This window comes from Lampris incognitus, chromosome 2, assembly GCF_029633865.1.
Source record: "Lampris incognitus isolate fLamInc1 chromosome 2, fLamInc1.hap2, whole genome shotgun sequence".
Classification (NCBI taxonomy): Eukaryota; Metazoa; Chordata; class Actinopteri; order Lampriformes; family Lampridae; genus Lampris; species Lampris incognitus.
The window spans coordinates 87500430-87519631 of NC_079212.1; the positions used below are offsets into that span (position 1 = coordinate 87500430).

General features: G+C 46.4%; 2 protein-coding genes across 2 annotated transcripts in view; both read left to right on the forward strand.

The window, feature by feature from the left end:
• The window catches only part of LOC130130669 (proline-rich protein 36-like), a 37680-nt gene extending 29649 nt beyond the window's left edge, over positions 1–8031 (forward strand). Inside the window, exons 5-9 of the mRNA XM_056300443.1 lie at positions 1029–1263; positions 3924–4247; positions 5599–5786; positions 5901–5987; positions 7792–8031. Of these exons, the coding sequence (XP_056156418.1) occupies positions 1029–1263; positions 3924–4247; positions 5599–5786; positions 5901–5987; positions 7792–8031 (1074 nt within the window). The remainder of the gene's footprint in view (positions 1–1028; positions 1264–3923; positions 4248–5598; positions 5787–5900; positions 5988–7791) is intronic.
• A 4819-nt stretch (positions 8032–12850) lies between these two features.
• gpr84 (G protein-coupled receptor 84) lies at positions 12851–18876 on the forward strand. The gene is made up of 2 exons (XM_056274670.1): positions 12851–12907; positions 16780–18876. Exon 2 carries the CDS (start codon positions 16781–16783, stop codon positions 18044–18046), a length of 1266 nt encoding a protein of 421 aa, XP_056130645.1. The 5' UTR covers positions 12851–12907; position 16780; the 3' UTR covers positions 18047–18876.
• The last annotated feature ends 326 nt before the right edge of the window (positions 18877–19202 follow it).

The window sequence follows — 19202 nt, forward strand, 5'->3', positions numbered from 1 at the left end:
CCACACGACGGCGACAGAGTTGGGCTGACAATACATGACCACAACATCTATATGTTAATCTTGATTTTGCCAGAACTGAGTTGTACCGAAAACAAATGGGCCTGCGGTAGCTACCCTGCATTCAGAGGACTGGTGTGGTTTCTACACGGTATAGCCAGGAAACGGGGGTTACATTTGTCGCCCCCTTTTCAACTGAAAGAAACAACTGTCTTGTTTGAGCAGTTTAATCTCAGCTTGCTGCATGACACGTCAGGGTGCTGAGTAACCCCCGGGTTCTGGCAGCAGTAAGCACGCTTACTACTTTTACTTTTTTACTTTTAGTTACTTTTACTTTACTTACGTTACTTTACTTACTTAAGCTGCACTATATATTATTTACCATATATATAATCTTACATATTATTCCTATGTGTTGTAAACATCAGCACGGGTGGATGAGTCGTGGTGAGTCAGATTCCTGCATTCCAAAAGACGGGAGCCGTGCGGATGAGTGGTTTTGTTGCGGTTTGAAAGACCTCTCGAGGGGGGTTGCCAAGCCATGTGCCTGTTTCGATTTGCGGCCGTTATGGCCACTGCTGAATGGCAGTGGTCTGGTCAGCATTCAGGCAGGATTTACACGTTGCACTGAAAAGGCACTGAATACACACACTGACACGGCAAACACGGAGGCGTGATGCTTCTTGGCCTTGAGAGGTGGGCGGGTAGTGTGCGAGGGTATTTTAGAGCTGTCTAACAGTCCGGTGGCATCTGCCGAGACAGATTTACTGCACGCAGCAAAACTGGGTAGACTTCACCGGCCGCGCGGAGACCACTGTCAGTAGGACGGGGGACCTTCAGTAGGACTCCAGGATAGGGCATGCTGAATGATCTATGACCACATTTTGATGCAACTCCTGTTTGTTATTCGATTTGAACACAACACTCGGGTTACTGTGTAGCCATGTGGTGAAGCTTGTGGAACGTGGAACCTCACTGGGTTCCACATTATGTTGATCACAGTGTTGTAATACCTCTCTTCCTCCGGACAGAGTCAGGCTGAGGCACACTATAAGGGGAACCGCCATGCACGGAGGGTGAAGGGGATCGAGACATCCAAGACAACTCGCCCCCAGGAGGGCGACAAGCAACACTCTCCCCTTACCGCCTCACCCATGCCGTCCGGCCCCTCGCCGTCTGGCCCCTTGCCGTCTGGCCCCACGCCGTCCGGCCCCTCGATGTCTGGCCCCTTGCCGTCCAGTCCTGAGCCCGACACCAGCAAAAAGGGTAAACCTTGCCGGCGGCATAGGACACGCATGCAGAAACACACACACACACACACACACACACACACACACACACACGCCTGTCATAGACTTGCACAGATGCTTGTTTCACTGGGAACGGGGGTGACGCGTTGTCATGTTGAGGACACCTGTTGGGTCAAAGGTCAGTCAACATGTTTCCATGTTGTCAGTCAAGAAAGGTCTCTGTCATTACTTGCTGGATCAGCCTCCAGTAATCCGGATCGTCCAGACCAGATTATGATGCCATAGAACCCGCAGGCAACTGCAGCCCATGCTGACAGCACAGTCAGTTACCTAGACCACGTTATGCTGTGACTTGATGACATCATTACATCTCTGAGCCACCTGCCAAACGAAACTGACAAGACCTTTTTGCTGCTTTGCCATAAGGTAAAGTTCGCTTCTCCCCATTGCCCCTAATGTTAAACAGTCAACATTCTGAGGCGTCCGGGTGGCGTGGCGGTCTATTCCGTTGCCTATCAACACGGGGATCCCTGTTCGAATCCCCGTGTTACCTCCGGTTTGGTCGGGCGTCCCTAAAGACACGATTGGCCGTGTCTGCGGGTGGGAAGCCGGACGTGGGTATGTGCCCCGGTCGCTGCACTAGCGCCTCCTCTGGTCGGTCGGGCGCCTGGGGGGAATAGCGTGATCCTCCCACGTGCTAGGTCCCCCTGGTGAAACTCCTCACTGTCAGGTGAAAAGAAGTGGCTGAAGACTCCACATGTACCACATGCACACAACTGTCGACGAATGTCAGTGTCAATAGATTGCACAGTTATGAGGATCCTCATCCTCATAACTGTGGACGTAACTTGATATGTACAACTTGAACCTTTCCACCCGCGTGCTGGTAGGTGCAGGTGAAAGTGTGTGCACAGTTGTGTGCATGTCGTTGACATTGATCCATGGTAAATCTTGCAGGCATCGCGAAAAAAAAATGCCATAGTCAGTAGCACGTGCCAGGAAACTGGTATGACCGCTGCAGTAGAAACCGGAAGTCAGTGGACTACAGTTGTGCACAAAATCCATTGGAGAGAAAAAAAGGGGGGGGGCGGTCAACATTCTGTCGCTTTCGATTCCATCGGTGGTTGCTTATTTTGCATTCCAAAACAGTGTGTAACGCAACACCGGTGTTGTCTTTATGTTTCTCTTGTCAGGTGACGCACGTCTATGGAAAAGAGATTTGATCAAGGGTCACAAATGCTACCTGGCTAAACAAGGCTAATGGTCATGTCAGGGCTTGTAGCATTCTGTGACCCCCCGATCAAATCCCTTTTTTATAGCCATGCAGTTGTCTGACAACAGAAACATTAAGATATCCATCCATCCATCCATCCATCCATCCATCCATCCATCCATGCATTCATCCATCCATGCATCCATCCATGCATTATGTGAACTGCTTATCCTGCTCTGTCAATGGAAAACAACTGCACTGTGTTACATGATACACATGTTGAAACAAACAACAGTGATGACAGAGTCGAAGGCTTTTTAACATTGCGTGTAACGGGAAGAACCAATCTTTACCCTGCTGAGACAAAGCGGAAGTACGTCGGCCATGGACAAAGGTTGGTTGCTCTTATTTCCTGCACAGCGCACGGTGTTCATCATAGACCAAGAGTTAGTTCCCCATAGTGTTGCATGCGATAGATCTTGGGCGACAGCTGCAGGTACGGTTCTGGCTGCTACCGAACCTTGTCCAGCTGTCTGAAGCACAGCAATCCTGGACTGGTCAGCCTTACAAGTCTCCCATCACCTGAGTCCAGACGGAGCAGCAGCCGCTGTTTGTCCCATGGGGGACAGCCCCGACTTTGAAGGGACTGAGGTTTAAACCCAGAGCTGGTGCTGGAAAAGCAGCGCATCCTCAGAATACCAAGCGTCCATTATCTACCATGTTCTAAGCATGCATGTAAAACCAACTATGTACCAGGGAGGGCCTCGTGCACGCAGATTTTAATTCGAACCCCAAACCACCCCATCTGATCTCACACCCCTTCAGCCAGACAGGACAAGAGTATTCATCGGAATCAGCTGGTCCCAGAAAGTTGAATCAGTTCATCTGGACACAACGTTTAGTAGGAAAAACGCTTCGTGAGTTCTTCAGTCTCAGCTGACTCCAGCTATCCCCAGTCTTATAAACAGCACAGCTGCAGAACCATCGAAACCGGTGATCGGTTTTATATGCAAATCACCGGCCCACTAAAGAGGTGCTAAACACTTAAACGTGTTTTTTTGAGCTGTAAACTGAATGATATGGCGGTACGGTGATGAAACACATCATCATTTCGAGGGTTGAAAATGCCTCAACACACCATCGACTGTTTTAAATCAGCCCTGGACCTTGCAGGGCCAGGGCTGACGTAGAGTCGTTGGGACTTATCTACGTAATAGGGGGGGAAAGAATGTTAACGCTCTTTAATCACAGGGGAGGTGGGTCAGCCCCCCTCCCACTCCCCCCCCTCAGCCCCGTGCTCACTTTTTAGAACTTTCTTAGAGAGCGTCAGCTGGTGTTGGGTTGGGCCTGAAAGAAAACCTGCACACACACAAATCTCACTCTTCCAGGGCTTGTGTATGTTGTACTGCATGTACATAGACTGATACATACTTATCAACTCGTAATTTTGCGCTTGTTTCCAGATGACGCCCAATTCCGCCCCAACTCTAACGGGTCAACGGGCCTCCCCCCACTCGTCCTCAGCTCGGCAGACACGGAGTATCCTCTCCTCCCACCTCTGAGCGCACCTTTGGCCCCCTCCCCCTCTTCCCCGACCCCTTCCCCTTCCACCGGCCTCGGCGTCCTGCCTGGGGATGCGCCAGTGGCAGTGCCCCCTGACGCAGCGTCCCCAGCACCCAGCCCTTCATCAGCAGACTCCGAAGAGGAGAAAGCCAAGAAGCTGCTCTACTGCTCCTTGTGCAAAGTAGCCGTCAACTCCCTCTCCCAGCTGGAGGCGCACAACAAAGGTGAGGCCCCTTCCGGAGTGAATCAGTGCTAGTGATGCATACAAATTGGCTTCGCTTAAGCCCATCAGCCCATCATTTGTGAAAAATGTTTTCCTCAAAACAGTGTTTCTCTGTCAGAGCTGCAGTATAGAGCGTCTGAAGCAAGCAGCTTTAGAGACCTCTGCCCTCAGTGCTCATCAATGGACTCTGCATAACTGTAGTCTACCAACTTCCGGTTTCTACTGCAGCGGTCATACCAGTTTCCTGTTTGTTGGCGCGTGCTATTGACAATGGCATGCCTTCGCGATGCCTGCAAGATTTACCATGGAGAAATGTCAACCACATGCACACAACTGTCCACACACCTTCACCTGCACCTGCCAGCACAGGGGCGGAGAGGTTCAAATTGGACATATCAAGTTACGTACACAATTATGAGGATGAGCATCCTCATCCTCATAATTGATACTCATCCTCATAATTGATACTCGTCCTCATAATTGTGGACACATCAAGATGTGGACATATCAAGTTACGTCCCCAATTCCGTCTGTCCGTCTGCTGATCCTCATAATTGGGGACGTAACTTGATATGTCCAACTTCGTTTGCTGGTAGGTGCAGCTGAAAGCTTGTGTGGTATAGCTGAAGTTTATTTCATTAAGTAAACTTATGTAAACTTCAAGTAAAGTACAAGTTCAAGAAAGTTCAAGTATATGTACTAGTAGTATACTTGTAAATATACTTAAGTATAATTTTTAGTATGTCTGATAAGTACTTAAAAAGTAAACTGAAAGTATACCCACTGATTTTCAGTTTAAAATAGGTATACTAATAGTACACTTGAATAAACGTCTTTTTTGTAAGGATGTGCGTGTGGTTGACATTTCTCCATGGTAAATCTTGCAGGCATCGCGAAAAATATGCCATTGTCAGTAGCGCGCGCCAACAAACAGGAAACTGGCATGACCGTTGCAGCGGAAACCGGAAGTCAGTGGACTACAGTTATGCACAGGGTCGATTAAGGCTTCGTTCCCATGTAAATGAATTTGGTACGTTGCTGCCCCCCAGTGGTGAAAGAGAACCTTGTTGAAAACAACACAACTGGGGTGAGAGGGCAGACACGCTCCTCTCGGGCTAACAATCAGCTCGGTTCACACAAACACAGGCATCCATTCTACACCGTGTTCAGAGGCAAAGCAACGCATCGCTGAAGCTGCTGGTGTTCACAGCTTGTGTGTATCCCATATGCATGTTTTGCTTCCCCCAAGCGGCTCTGATGAATATATAATCCCTCCTCACATGCCATTTACCAATACATCTGTTCTTCAGTTCGCGGTGGCTATAGCATATCCTCCTCTTCGTCACTCACAGGTACCAAACACAAAACTATCATGGAGGCTCGGAGCGGGCTGGGTCCTATCAAGGCATACCCAAGGCTGGGTCCAAAACCCAGCTCAGAGCCGGGAGGTGGGCAGTCCTTTGACCCCAACTCTCAGGAACGCACCTTCCACTGTGAGATCTGCAACGTGAGGGTCAACTCAGAGCTCCAGCTTAAACAGGTGAGAGGTCGGCAGGGGGACGGTTGGGACACCCGGGGGGTATATGAGTCGACTGAAAGCCTGAGTACCCCGCATTAGTATCCCCCTCAGCCTCCTTTACCTGCTCCGTTTCAGCATATATCCAGCCGGAGGCATCGAGATGGAGTTGCCGGAAAACCCAATCCTCTTCTCAGTCGGCACAAGAAGCGAACGGATTTCCTGGTGAGGATTTTGAACTTGGCTATTTCCAAACATCACGATCTTGTTCATTTCTTCCTTTGTTCAGCGTCATTTAGTCTCTCTTATCCATTAGTCTAAGTCGTTCAGTTGGGTCCGTATTTCATCTGCGCCACTGCGGTTGTAGGTGGCTTCTGTCTGCTTCTCTCTCATCCTGTGTAAACCTGCTCCTGTTGTTGGACCTGACTGTGAAGCTCCATCTAAACTTTGTTACCGTCATCATTATTTATTAGAGTTATCATCATCATTAATTATTACTATCATCATTACTAATTATCATTATTATAACAACAATACGACCCCCATGGGTCCGCGGTGGTGTAGCGGTCTAAGCATCGGCTTTGCGTCGATGCAGTTGCCCACTGGGGACCGGGGTTCGCGCCCCGGTTTCGTCAGATCCGACTATGGCCGGACTCGATGAAGCAGCAATAATTGGCAACGCTGTCTTCGGGAGGGGGGCGGAGTCGGCTGGTGTTCGTCACATGAATGCGTCTCTGTGTGTGTGTGTGTGTGTGTGTGTGTGTGTGTGTGTGGGGTAAAAGCAGTGGTTCGGCCTGGAGTCGCCTTGTCACGGAAGTAGGGAGGCGGTCTCCTTCCAGACTACCGGCCGGAGAGATGCAGTTGGCGAACGCACGCAGTACGAGGGTGGGTGTTTGAACTAGAATAGGGATCGATTGGCCGCTAAATTGGGAGAAAAAAGGGAAAAATCTGAAATAAATTTAAGAATGATAATACGACCCCCAAGGTTGGACTCCCCTGGGGCTCGAACTGGAGCCCCAAGAGCTGTGAGGCAAGAAGGTCCTGGGTTCGAACCTCGAGGTAATCCAAACTTGGGGGTCATATCATCATCATCATCATCGTCATCATCATCATCATGATAATCGTCATTATTTATAATCGTTATTATTATAAGTAGTAGTATTGGTAGTAGTAGTGGTAGTAGTACTACTAGTAGTATTGGTAGTATTGGTAATAGTAGTACTAGTAGTAGTAGTAACAATAGCAATTAGTGGTGTAGGGTAAATGCGTCCAAGTTTCCCGCCTTTTTTTAGGGCTGACGTTGCATAAATTCTTAGTATACATCAAAGTAAACGGTATCAAACGGATGTACGTCATACAGAATAGCCGATTTCAGGGGAAATATACATAGATTCAAGTTTAACTGAGATATTGTCTGTACCGGAAGTCAGTTGATGTGGGAAAGGAACACATACAACTCTCGTTACATGAGTAAATGTTTCCCTGTAATGGCACTTCGTTGACAGTAATAAAATCACAGTACTTTTACTTTGTGTTGATTTATTATCTATTTTATTCTAATAACCGTTAAGAGTAAAAAAAATGGCTAAATGAAGAATTTGCTTGAATAATTCTGAAGTATTACGGATACTGTGTTTTTGTCGAGGTAGTGTCCAACGACAGACAATGATAACTACAGGCTATTTCCATATTTTAGAGCTACAGCCGTTTGTCTGTCGACATGAAAAGAACAAAAATAACTCAAAAGTAATTGCTCAAGTAGCTTTTCAGCAAGCAAACTCATTTACTCTTACTTGAGCAATCTTCTTATTACTTTTACAAGTACTCAAGTATCTCTGTACAGTAGCAGACTTGTACTTGAGGAATTTTCAGTACTCCTTTTACAGCTGAAGTACTAGTAGTAAAAGTAACAGTAGTAGTGCTAAATACTGTTATTGTGCTTCTCAACAGTGTTATCATTAACATTTCCCCCTTTTCTGCACCTGGTGTTTCTGACTCTGTCTTGCAGTGCTCCCTGGCTTTCTCAAAGGACCTCCCAAAATCTTTGGGGCCTGGACTCTTACCAAACCCCCTGGCCGTTGCAGCAGCAATGGCGGCCGCAGTGTCCTCCAATCAGCTTGCACTCCGTCCAGCGGGCCCGACCTCTCACCCCCACCCTCACCCGCACCCGCACTCCCACCTCCTCCAGGGCACACCTCTCAGCCTGTTAAGGCCCGCCCCCGGGCCCATTCGTACCACACACGGGCCAATCCTTTTCACCCCGTACTGATAGTAATGGAATGAGGACCAATCAGGAAAGAAGCACACTGTGACGTAAGCAGGGAGAACCACTGACGAGCAGTACATTTCCGACACTTTACAGACGACAGACTTGCGTCTTTCACCAATTCAGCTTTCATCACTCAGCTTTCTGCAAACCGCGGCCTGCACTCCCGCCAGTCAGTCGGAGGAGGAATTGAAAGTGCATGGTTCATCCTGTCAAGCAAGCAAGAGCTTTTTTAAGCATCATCTAACCTGCAAATGACCTTGCAAATAATTTCCGAAATATCTTCACTGAACTCCATCTTGACTGTTTCAAAACCCTACCTCTGTTACCTTCCCCCCCAACGCAGAGCTCCATCTCCTAACAACTCATCGCTTACTTACCCACAGCATAGGCGCTCCGAGCATCAGAAACACATCTACCAAGCCAGACGAAGTGTATGCCTCTCATATTAAACGGTATCATGCTGTATCTGTCATGACACGAGGGGGGGGGGGGCACTGCTTGGCCCTGTTTTGTGGGATGAACACAATAAGTCAACAATAATTCATTTACGTTGTTGTTTGGGATTTTAGACTCTCCTCTGTACCTCGTCTGCAGTTCTTGGCACAGTTGCCTTTGTATTATTTGTCTCAACTTTCTGCTCTCAAACTATTGCTAATAGATGCCAGTCTACATGTACCTCTCTGGGAGAGGAACGGGAAGTCAACGAGGAATGCCAAGAGGTTAGAAAAATACATTGTCTTAAAGTAGATATTTATCGATGTATCTACCACGGCAAACTCATCTATCATTTGATCAATGCACAGGTGGTAGCGGGTTGTGATGAGAAGATCGGGGCTCGGTTATCGGCACCGATCATATCGGCACCGATCATATCGGCACCGATCATATCGTCTGAAAGATCCGACCGGGCGGAACGGGAGAATGAAAGGAGAAAGAGAGAAACCGTTGTCTTGGTTCCTCCAGTGATATCAGGAGTTATTTAGTGGGTGTCTGGATAGCGTGGCGGTCTATTCCGTTGCTTAACAACACGGGGATCCTGGTTCGAATCCCCGTGTTACCTCCGGCTTGGTCGGGCGTCCCTACAGACACAACTGGCCGTGTCTGCGTGTGGGAAGCCGGATGTGGGTATGTGTCCTGGTCGTTCCACTAGCGCCTCCTCTGGTCGGTCGGGGCGTCTGTTCGGGGAGGAGGGGGAATTTGGGGGAAATAGCGTGATCCTCCCATGCGCTACGTCCCTGTCAGGTGAAAAGAAGCGGCTGGTGACTCCACATGACTCAGAGGAGGCATGTGGTAGTCTGCAGCCCTCCCCGGATCGGCAGAGGGGGTGGAGCAACGACCGGGGCGGCTCGGAAGAGTGGGGTAATGGGCCGTGTACAATCGGGGCGAAAAAAAGAAGGGGGGGGTTACTTGGTGTCCCGTGTGCGTTCCTCACATTTCTTCATCTGGCCAGTCTAAGCGGCTGGATGTCATTGTGTAATCAAGAAAGAGTCAGACAAAACACACGAGTAAAATTTAGCTTCCGTGAGGATTACTCTACATTTAAACTTCCATTTCAGCCTCAATACACAGTCTAAAAAAAAAAAGTATGTCGTGTTCTCGTCTTAATCAATCTGTTTCAACACTGTGAGCAAACGTGAAGGGTGTTTATTACGAGGTATTCCAGCTGCATCAATACACTGTCTGGCTTCTCTTTGTGACGTCACAGTGAGACCGTTTACAAAACGGGTCACGTGTTACGTCAATATTAGCTTGTTTGCAGTCGCGTGATTCTGATGACGCACGAGATTCAGATGGAGGGCAGGAAGTGAGAAGCAGGATGGAGGAGGTGGAGCTAGTTTAGCCCGAACTGTGCTGCTTGAGACGACATTATGAGAGAAAGGTGTAAACAGGAAGTAAGACATGTTGGACATGATCTTATGTTATGAAGAGGGATTTGTTTTTGAGGAAATGGTCGCTGCACACACGCGCGTTATCCGACTCCGCCCCTTCCGCCCGCAAACGACGGTTCGCGAGCCGTTTTTTCCGGGGTTTCCGGTCAATTTCTTGCATTTTTCCCCCCTCATGAACAACAACTCTTGGTACTCAATAACAACTCCTTGTGGTTCCTCAAATTAATGACGCCAAACACAGGCATGTCGAAAGTTTGTGGTAGTGCTTCCTATGTAGAAAATCACTTCCTGCCCTCCACCTGTAGTTCGTGACGTCATATGCAAACAACCTATACACTGGTTGGCTTCTTTTTGTGACGTCACAGTTAGACCGTTTACAAAACGGGTCACGTGTTACATCAATATTAGCTTGTTTGCAGTCTCGTGATTCTGATGACGCGCGAGATTCAGATGGAGGGCAGGAAGTGAAAAGCAGGATGGAGGAGGTGGAGCTAGTTTAGCCCGAACTGTGCTGGTTGAGACGATATTATGAGAGAAAGGTGTAAACAGAAAGTAAGACATGTTGGACATGATCTTATGTTATGTAGAGGGATTTGTTTTTGAGGAAATGGTCACTGCACACACGCGCGTTATCCGACTCCGCCCCTTCCGCCCGCAGACGACGGTTCGCGAGCCGTTTTTTCCGGGGTTTCCGGTCAATTTCTTGCATTTTCCCCCTCTCATGAACAACTCTTGATACTCAATAAGTTTGTGGTAGTGCTTCCTATGTAGAAAATCACTTCCTGCCCTCCACCTGTAGTTCGTGACGTCATATGCAAACAACCTAAACACTGGCTGGCTTCTTTTTGTGACGTCACAGTGAGACCGTTTATACAACGGGTGACGTGTTACATCGAGACAGGACAGGAGCGGATGTCTCACGGAAACCTGAGCAAACTGTGTTCAACCCAGCAATATATGACAGAGAAGACCACACACGCACACGCACACGCACACACGCACACACCTTTTCAGTCTCACGACTGCATCTCAAGGTAATGATGAGTAGTAGTATTACGTCATCTCTTGAAGTCTCCTCTTCTTTATGAATGGTGTTTAGGCTGCTTCGGCGAGCCATATTTCTTTTGGGACAGGGACGTGGTCCGCCTTTTTTTTTTCTTTGCATTAATCTGCTCCCCTCCCCACGTGCCCCGGCCCGTCCCACCTCTGAGCCCGACGAGCGCGTGCTGTGGCAGGTCGACCCCTGACCCCCGTCCTTTAACTGGGATGTGGTTTTGGTGCGGGGGGGGGGGCAGGGAAACTGTGCCAATACTTACACCTCTCCTGTTAACTGCAATAAAATAAAGAAGTGAACGTGTCTACAACAATGTATTTAGCTGTTGTGTCAGAGAAGTGTCCTGTATGTGTAGATTATTAAAGGAACCGAACAGGAGAAACGCTGGAGCCTCCTCTTCATTTCCCGTCACACTGTGACGTCAGCGTGGTAGTCTTTTTTTCATTCCTTTTCCCGAGTAGAGCGCTGTGCCTGGTCCTGTGTATGATGGCTCAGGTGTTAGTACAGTAGATATTCCTTCATTGATTTACTCGCTTCCTTATCTTCCTTTATTTATATATATTGTAGCGAATTCGGGGGGACAACGCAACCACGGGAACTGCCGCGGACGGGAAGCGAACCCGTGTCGCCCGCACCGCAGGAGACATCGCTAACCGCTAGACTAAAGGGTCAGACTCGCGAGCCAGCGGCCAGCGTGTCTACTTATCCATGCACGTTACAATATATATTTACATATCCAATTTGGGTAACACTTTAGTATGGGGAACGTAGTCACCATTAATGAGGTGCTTATTAGCATGCAAATTAGCAACATATTGGCTCTTAATTGGTCATTATTACATACTCATTAATGCCTTATTCTGCATGACCTTATTATACAACCAGTAAGCCATTAACTATGAGTTTTCCCTCTATAACCTCAGAAGTATTGCTTATTAGTAGTACCATCTCAATATGCTTTGCCTAGTATGGCCTTTATAAGGTGGTAGTACCACAAGAAGAGTTATTCTCCCTAATACTTAATGAATATGGTCTGTTTTTACATAACAAAACACAAAACTACAAGTGTTCATAGTGTTAAATTACTCTAAATTAAGTTTTTTTTACTTAGAATATGTTCCCCATACTAAAGTGACATCTTGATCATTACTAATTCACTAGTAATTTAGTTTTTTTATCTTCCCCATACTAAAGTGTTACCATATTTACTTATCTAATTTGTTTTGTGTCCGTGTTTATATGCAGCCTACTGTACTGTGGTTTACCCGTGTGGCGAGAAGGGGCCTGCGGGATGGGGTAGGAGCGGGGGCGGGCAGCAGGGTCTGGCTAAACGACATCTGGGAAGGTTAAAAGATAGGAGACTTCCAACTGTAATTGTTAAGTTCAATTTGTTTTCCTTGAACAATAAATAAACGAATAGTTGTATTTTACACATCAGTAAACAATAAAAGTGAAAGCAACCGTAAGAAGGACAAAAATAACTTCACGTTGCGTAGCGCCGTGAGCTGGCCCCAACTCATTACGTCATGCTGTAGCACAGTAACACAGGAGGGAGGAAGTGACCAGAACATAAAGCCCCCACTGACTTGAAACGCGTTTTAAACGGTGACAACGGATTGGGAATCTAGTCTGAGTGGCTGATGATGAGGATGATGAGGATGATGATGAGGATGATGATGGTTTGGTCTGTGAAAGAATCAGCTTCTGGTTACCTGTTGGGAAATCAGAACTTCCCAACTGGAAAATACGGAGCCCTGTTGAGGAAATAAGGAAGCCCACGGTCATCATGACGCCAGCACTTGCTCAACAGAGGAAGTGGGTAAAAAAACAAAAAACCCCGGAGAGCAGATATGTAGGGCACCACACACAGCCCCACGGAGAATTAGCTGCTCCCCACGTCACCCACAGTCCTGCAGGAGACCACGACCTGAAGGTGAGACGCCAGGCTTTCTGTTATCGCTTGTGTGAAATACTATATGTTTGACCCACCTCGAGTGTTTATGATACATGTTTGATAAACGTGTTACTGAAAACCCCAATTTTAAAATTTCATGTTCAAGCGTCATCTAACAAATTCACTATAGTGTATATATATAAAACTTTGTTAAAAGAAACACTATATATAACATATATAACATATATGCTATATGTATCAAGATATATTGAGCATGTGTATACATATATATATATATATACACTACCGTTCAAAAGTTTGGGATCACCCAAACAATTTTGTGTTTTCCATGAAAAGTCACACTTATTCACCACCATATGTTGTGAAATGAATAGAAAATAGAGTCAAGACATTGACAAGGTTAGAAATAATGATTTGTATTTGAAATAAGATTTTTTTTACATCAAACTTTGCTTTCGTCAAAGAATCCTCCATTTGCAGCAATTACAGCATTGCAGACCTTTGGCATTCTAGCTGTTAATTTGTTGAGGTAATCTGGAGAAATTGCACCCCACGCTTCCAGAAGCAGCTCCCACAAGTTGGATTGGTTGGATGGGCACTTCTTTGAGCAGATTGAGTTTCTGGAGCATCACATTTGTGGGGTCAATTAAACACTCAAAATGGCCAGAAAAAGAGAACTTTCATCTGAAACTCGACAGTCTATTCTTGTTCTTAGAAATGAAGGCTATTCCATGCGAGAAATTGCTAAGAAATTGAAGATTTCCTACACCGGTGTGTACTACTCCCTTCAGAGGACACCACAAACAGGCTCTAACCAGAGTAGAAAAAGAAGTGGGAGGCCGCGTTGCACAACTGAGCAAGAAGATAAGTACGTTAGAGTCTCTAGTTTGAGAAACAGACGCCTCACAGGTCCCCAACTGGCATCTTCATTAAATAGTACCTGTTAGAGCCTGTTTGTGCTGTCCTCTGAAGGGAGTAGTACACACCGGTGTAGGAAATCTTCAATTTCTTAGCAATTTCTCGCATGGAATAGCCTTCATTTCTAAGAACAAGAATAGACTGTCGAGTTTCAGATGAAAGTTCTCTTTTTCTGGCCATTTTGAGTGTTTAATTGACCCCACAAATGTGATGCTCCAGAAACTCAATCTGCTCAAAGAAGTGCCCATCCAACCAATCCAACTTGTGGGAGCTGCTTCTGGAAGCGTGGGGTGCAATTTCTCCAGATTACCTCAACAAATTAACAGCTAGAATGCCAAAGGTCTGCAATGCTGTAATTGCTGCAAATGGAGGATTCTTTGACGAAAGCAAAGTTTGATGTAAAAAAAATCTTATTTCAAATACAAATCATTATTTCTAACCTTGTCAATGTCTTGACTCTATTTTCTATTCATTTCACAACATATGGTGGTGAATAAGTGTGACTTTTCATGGAAAACACAAAATTGTTTGGGTGATCCCAAACTTTTGAACGGTAGTGTATATATATATATATATATATATATATATATATATATATATATATATATATATATATATGTGTGTGTGTTAGACTGCCAAGCTCCATTCTGTGATACATAATTATATAATTATTAGATTATTAGAGGTTATTTGATGGGGAGAGATAATTTGCAGAGGAAAACATAATCTATTTAAAAGATGCCAAATTGGTAACACTTTAGCATGGGGAACGTAGTCACCATTAATTAGGTGCTTATTAGCATGCAAATTAGCAACATATTGGCTCTTAATTGGTCATTATTACATACTCATTAATGCCTTATTCTGCATGGCCTTATTATACAACCAGTAAGCCATGAACTATGAGTTTTCCCTCTATAACCTCAGAAGTATTGCTTATTAGTAGTACCATCTCAATATGCTTTGCTTAGTATGGATTTTATAAGGTGATAGTACCACAAGAAGCGTTATTCTCCCTTACTAACACTTAATGAATATGGTTTGTTCTTACATAACAACACACAAAACTACAAGTGTTCATAGTGTTACATTACTCTAAATTAAGTTTTTGTTACTTAGAATATGTTCCCCATACTAAAGCGACATCTTGATCATTACTAATTCACTAGTAATTAAGTGTTTTTTATCTTCCCCATACTAAAGTGTTATCGCCAAATTTAAGTAGTTCATTCAAAGTAACCCGAGTTATGCCGGGAGCGGACTGCACGATGTCAACCCGATCGTGGCACGATTTTGTCGTCACCGACGAATTTCCAGCGACGGGCGCAATTATGAACGACGAACGGAAGTCTTTACCACGTGTTTACCAGGGCTGCGTAAGGATTACGCTCACATTTAGATCAGACTACTCGATGTTTTGCCTTTTACGAAGGTCACCATGTCAGATTAGCCAATCATACTGCCATACATTCTTGCCGTGTCTTGGCCAGGAGACTGGCAACACTACAAGCAGTGGCGGCTGGCGCTAATTTTTTTGTTTGTTTGTTTTTTGGGGGAGGGCGCAATTTACCTTGGCGCAGCACACCTGACAGCTGCTTTAATGTCCACTGAGTCACACAGTTATTAAGGACAATGTAGCCTGTAGTTATGAAGGACAATGTAGCCTATACAGAGTTACTAAGAAGGACAATGTAGCCTGTAGAGTTACTAAGAAGGACAATGTAGCCTATAGAGTTATTAAGAAGGACAATGTAGCCTATAGAGTTATTAAGAAGGACAATGTAGCCTATACAGAGTTACTAAGAAGGACGATGTAGCCTATACAGAGTTACTAAGGACGATGTAGAGTTATTAAGAAGGACAATGTAGCTTATACAGAGTTACTAAGAAGGACAATGTAGCCTATACAGAGTTACTAAGAAGGACGATGTAGCCTATAAAGAGTTACTAAGAAGGACGATGTAGAGTTACTAAGAAGGACAATGTAGCCTATTGTGCCAGAACGCTCACCACACATCAGCTTGGGGTGGAGAGGGAGGAATCATTGAGCCAATTACATGGGGGATGATTAGGTGGCCAGGTGGAGAGAGCCAGGTTGCGAATTCTTCCAGGACAACAAGGAGCCCGCACTCTTTGTGATGAGTGCCATGGGATCGTTAATGAACACAGTGAGTCAGGACCTCGATTCTTCGACCTCTTCTTCGATTATGTCACACGACACGGGGTAAAAACGCCCGTTCGTCGCCCCCGATGTTCATAATCGGGCCCGACGCTGTAAAGTTGCCAGCAATGACAAAATCTTGTCAAAATCGGGCTGAAATCGCGTAGGCTGATCCCAGCATTAGAGTCCTTGAACAACTCATGCTTGCGGAGCAAAGTATGAGTTGGGCCAGTATTACTCTGCTCCAGCTGGGAGCATTTCCACCTGAGCAAAACTGGCATTAGATAGTCATACAGGTACTTAAAACACCTGAGACAACCCCGATCCCTGCTGAAAGAAGCGTTCTCAAAGTTATAACTTGCCAATGTGGAAAAAAATGGTACGGGGCATTTTATTTGGCGGATCATGAATCCAACAGTCCTACATAATACTATATTAAGTTACCTGGTACACTTGGTTCTAGTATAAATAAAAAGGGGAGGGGAGGAGCCAAACATACAAATGAATAAATAATCAACCTTAATATCACGGCTCATGCATGATGCCAATATTTGAATGCCACATACAAAGACCACACGCGCTGTTTATCAAACAAATCTATATGGTGTTGAAAAGGAAGTGGGCAAAGCAACTGAAATTCCCACCTCACATGAAACTTCCCTTTTTTACCTCAACTGCAAAAAAAAACAAAGCGGTTCTGAGTTGTACCTGTATCCAAAATAACCCCTGCTAAACAAAACCAGAGGTGCTGTGTGGAAGAAGAGATGTATTAAAACTGAGTTAATCTATTCTAATGTATTCTCATTCACAGAATGAATGTTACGGAGGATCCGAGAAACGACTCCTTCTCCTGCTATCACCCTTCAGTGGTAAACTACCGCTATTTTGGCGTGTTGTGGGGGTGCGTTGTGACCACTGTCGGTACAGTGGGCAACCTGATGACCATTCTGGCCTTTGCGCTTGATTCGCGCCTGAGGACTCGCTTCAACCTGCTCATCATCAACCTGGCTCTGACTGATCTTCTATACTGCACCGTGCTGCAGCCCATCTCGGTAGATTCCTACCTCCACCTCCGCTGGCGTGGAGGCTCGCTCTGGTGCAATGCCTTTGGGCTGCTTCTCTTCCTCTCCAACTCCGTCTCAATTATCACCCTCTGCCTGATATCTGTGAGCCGATACCTCCTGGTGGAGAAAAGGAGGGTGTTTGATCGTGTCTTCTCAGTCCCTGGCCTAAGCCTCCTCCTGCCCTCCACCTGGGTATTGGGGCTAGCCAGCTTTGGCCCACTCTGGCCCGTCTTTGTGTTCGCCCCACAAGTGTGCACATGCAGCTTCCACCGGACAAGAGGACGCCCCTACACCACTATCCTGCTCTTCTTCTACTTCTTCATTGGCCTCGGCTGTGTCGGCTTCTTCTATCTCCTGATTTACAGACGGGTCCGAGTTGCTGCACAGGCTCTCACCCGATATAGGCTCAGCCGCCGCTCCTCCAGAAGGAAACCAGCTTCATCGACGCATGGGACTGAGGAGGACAGTGGCGTCGACAGTGGGTTGGCCAACACATGCAGCTGTGAAATGAGCAGCCAGGATGAACTGGCCCCAAACAAGGCCATGGTGTCATGGGAGAAGTCCCCCGGGGAAACCCAGTCTTCCCGCTCGACCCTGAGCTCCACTCAGACGTCACAGCCCGCAGAGATCACGGCGTCTCCCCACGGCTCCAAGCAAGTGTCCCCCTCCCCTGGACCGGCTCCCGCCCCTGCAGTACCCTCTGCCTCCACCCACTCGGCCTCGGGGGACGACAGCGAGTTTAAACGCGTAACCCGGATGTGCTTCACCGTGTTCTTGTGCTTCGTGTTCTGCTTTGTCCCGTTCATGCTACTCAACATAGCTGATAAGCATAACCGCGCCCCCCTGGTGCTGCACATGTTCTGTGCAAACCTCACTTGGCTCAACAGCTGCATCAACCCTCTGCTCTACGCCGTCATGAACCGGCAGTTTCGACAGGCCTACCGCATGCTGCTCAGTAGGGCTGCCGCGCCCTTTGCCTGCCTCTGGGCCTGGCCAACGGCTCCAGGCTCTTGAGTTGCCCGTCACATGATTACGGGACATAAACGAGATGAACTGGTCATGATAAAAAAAGCTTTTGCTGACGTTCTCATGAAACGAAGAAGCACGTAATGTTGATATGTTGATACAACGCACAGACTGGGACCCCTGCTAGCTTCGGCTGCCCTTTTACTTGCCCTGAGGTGCGATGTGCATCTCACCATATTGATATTGGCTTTTACCATCACATTGTTTCCCTATTTTTATCATGTTTGCTCAGTTTGTGTTAAACATCTTGATCGTTTTTACCAATGACCCTGTTTACACTTGGTTCTAAAATGCGTTTTGAGCGATGGGATCACAAGTGGACAGCGAGGCACATCGCCGTTTACACCTGTGTCTATCAGGCATCTCCGAACGCGTCCTGCTGACCACCTGTGATCAGATTTCATTACTCCGAAGAAGATTTCCTGTTACGTCCTTGTCGAGGACACATCAGGACGCATTAGCGTTTACACTACAAAAGACATGTGGTCAAATGCGTCCCAGACCACCTCGGCAAGTGGTTTGAGGAACTGGTTCACTAAAAGTTTTGGTGGTCGTTTGCACTTGTATTTAGCGCTGTCCACTTGTGATCCGATCGCCAAAAAAAACGCCTTTTAAAACCAAGTGTAAACGGGGTCAATGTGTTATTCTGCTTTTCTCTCACTGTTCCGTTTATACTTTTGTACTTATACTTTCACATTTTTATACTTACTTTTTTATACTTGTATACTTCCTTTTAACATGAGCTGGGGCACAGCAAGTAAGAATTTCATTGTACTATGTACTTGTACCCATACGGATGACAAATAAAATCTGAGAGGTGATGAACACAACAGCTGAATTATTTCAGGGGGGAAGACACATGCAGAATGTCCACATCATGATCTGCAGTAACGCATGGGAAAGCCCAGCGTTACAACACGATGTCATGTGGGTTATTCCTGCTGCACCTATTTCAGTAACAAGGGAAGTTGCAAAATCCTCAGGCTCGCCAGGCTGCAACCTGCCTCCAGAGTTTTGACGACTAGATGTCATGTCAGGTGTGTGTCTGTGTGCGCACAATGGGGGGTGTTGGTGTTGTAACAAGGTATCTTAGATAAAGAGAAGACGGGCTTACTTGCTGCTCTCCAAGGGAACAAAAAAAAAA

Bases quoted from the DNA above. Each gene is read 5' to 3' on its own strand.
- gpr84 (XM_056274670.1), top strand. From the start codon at position 16,781: ATGAATGTTACGGAGGATCCGAGAAACGACTCCTTCTCCTGCTATCAC.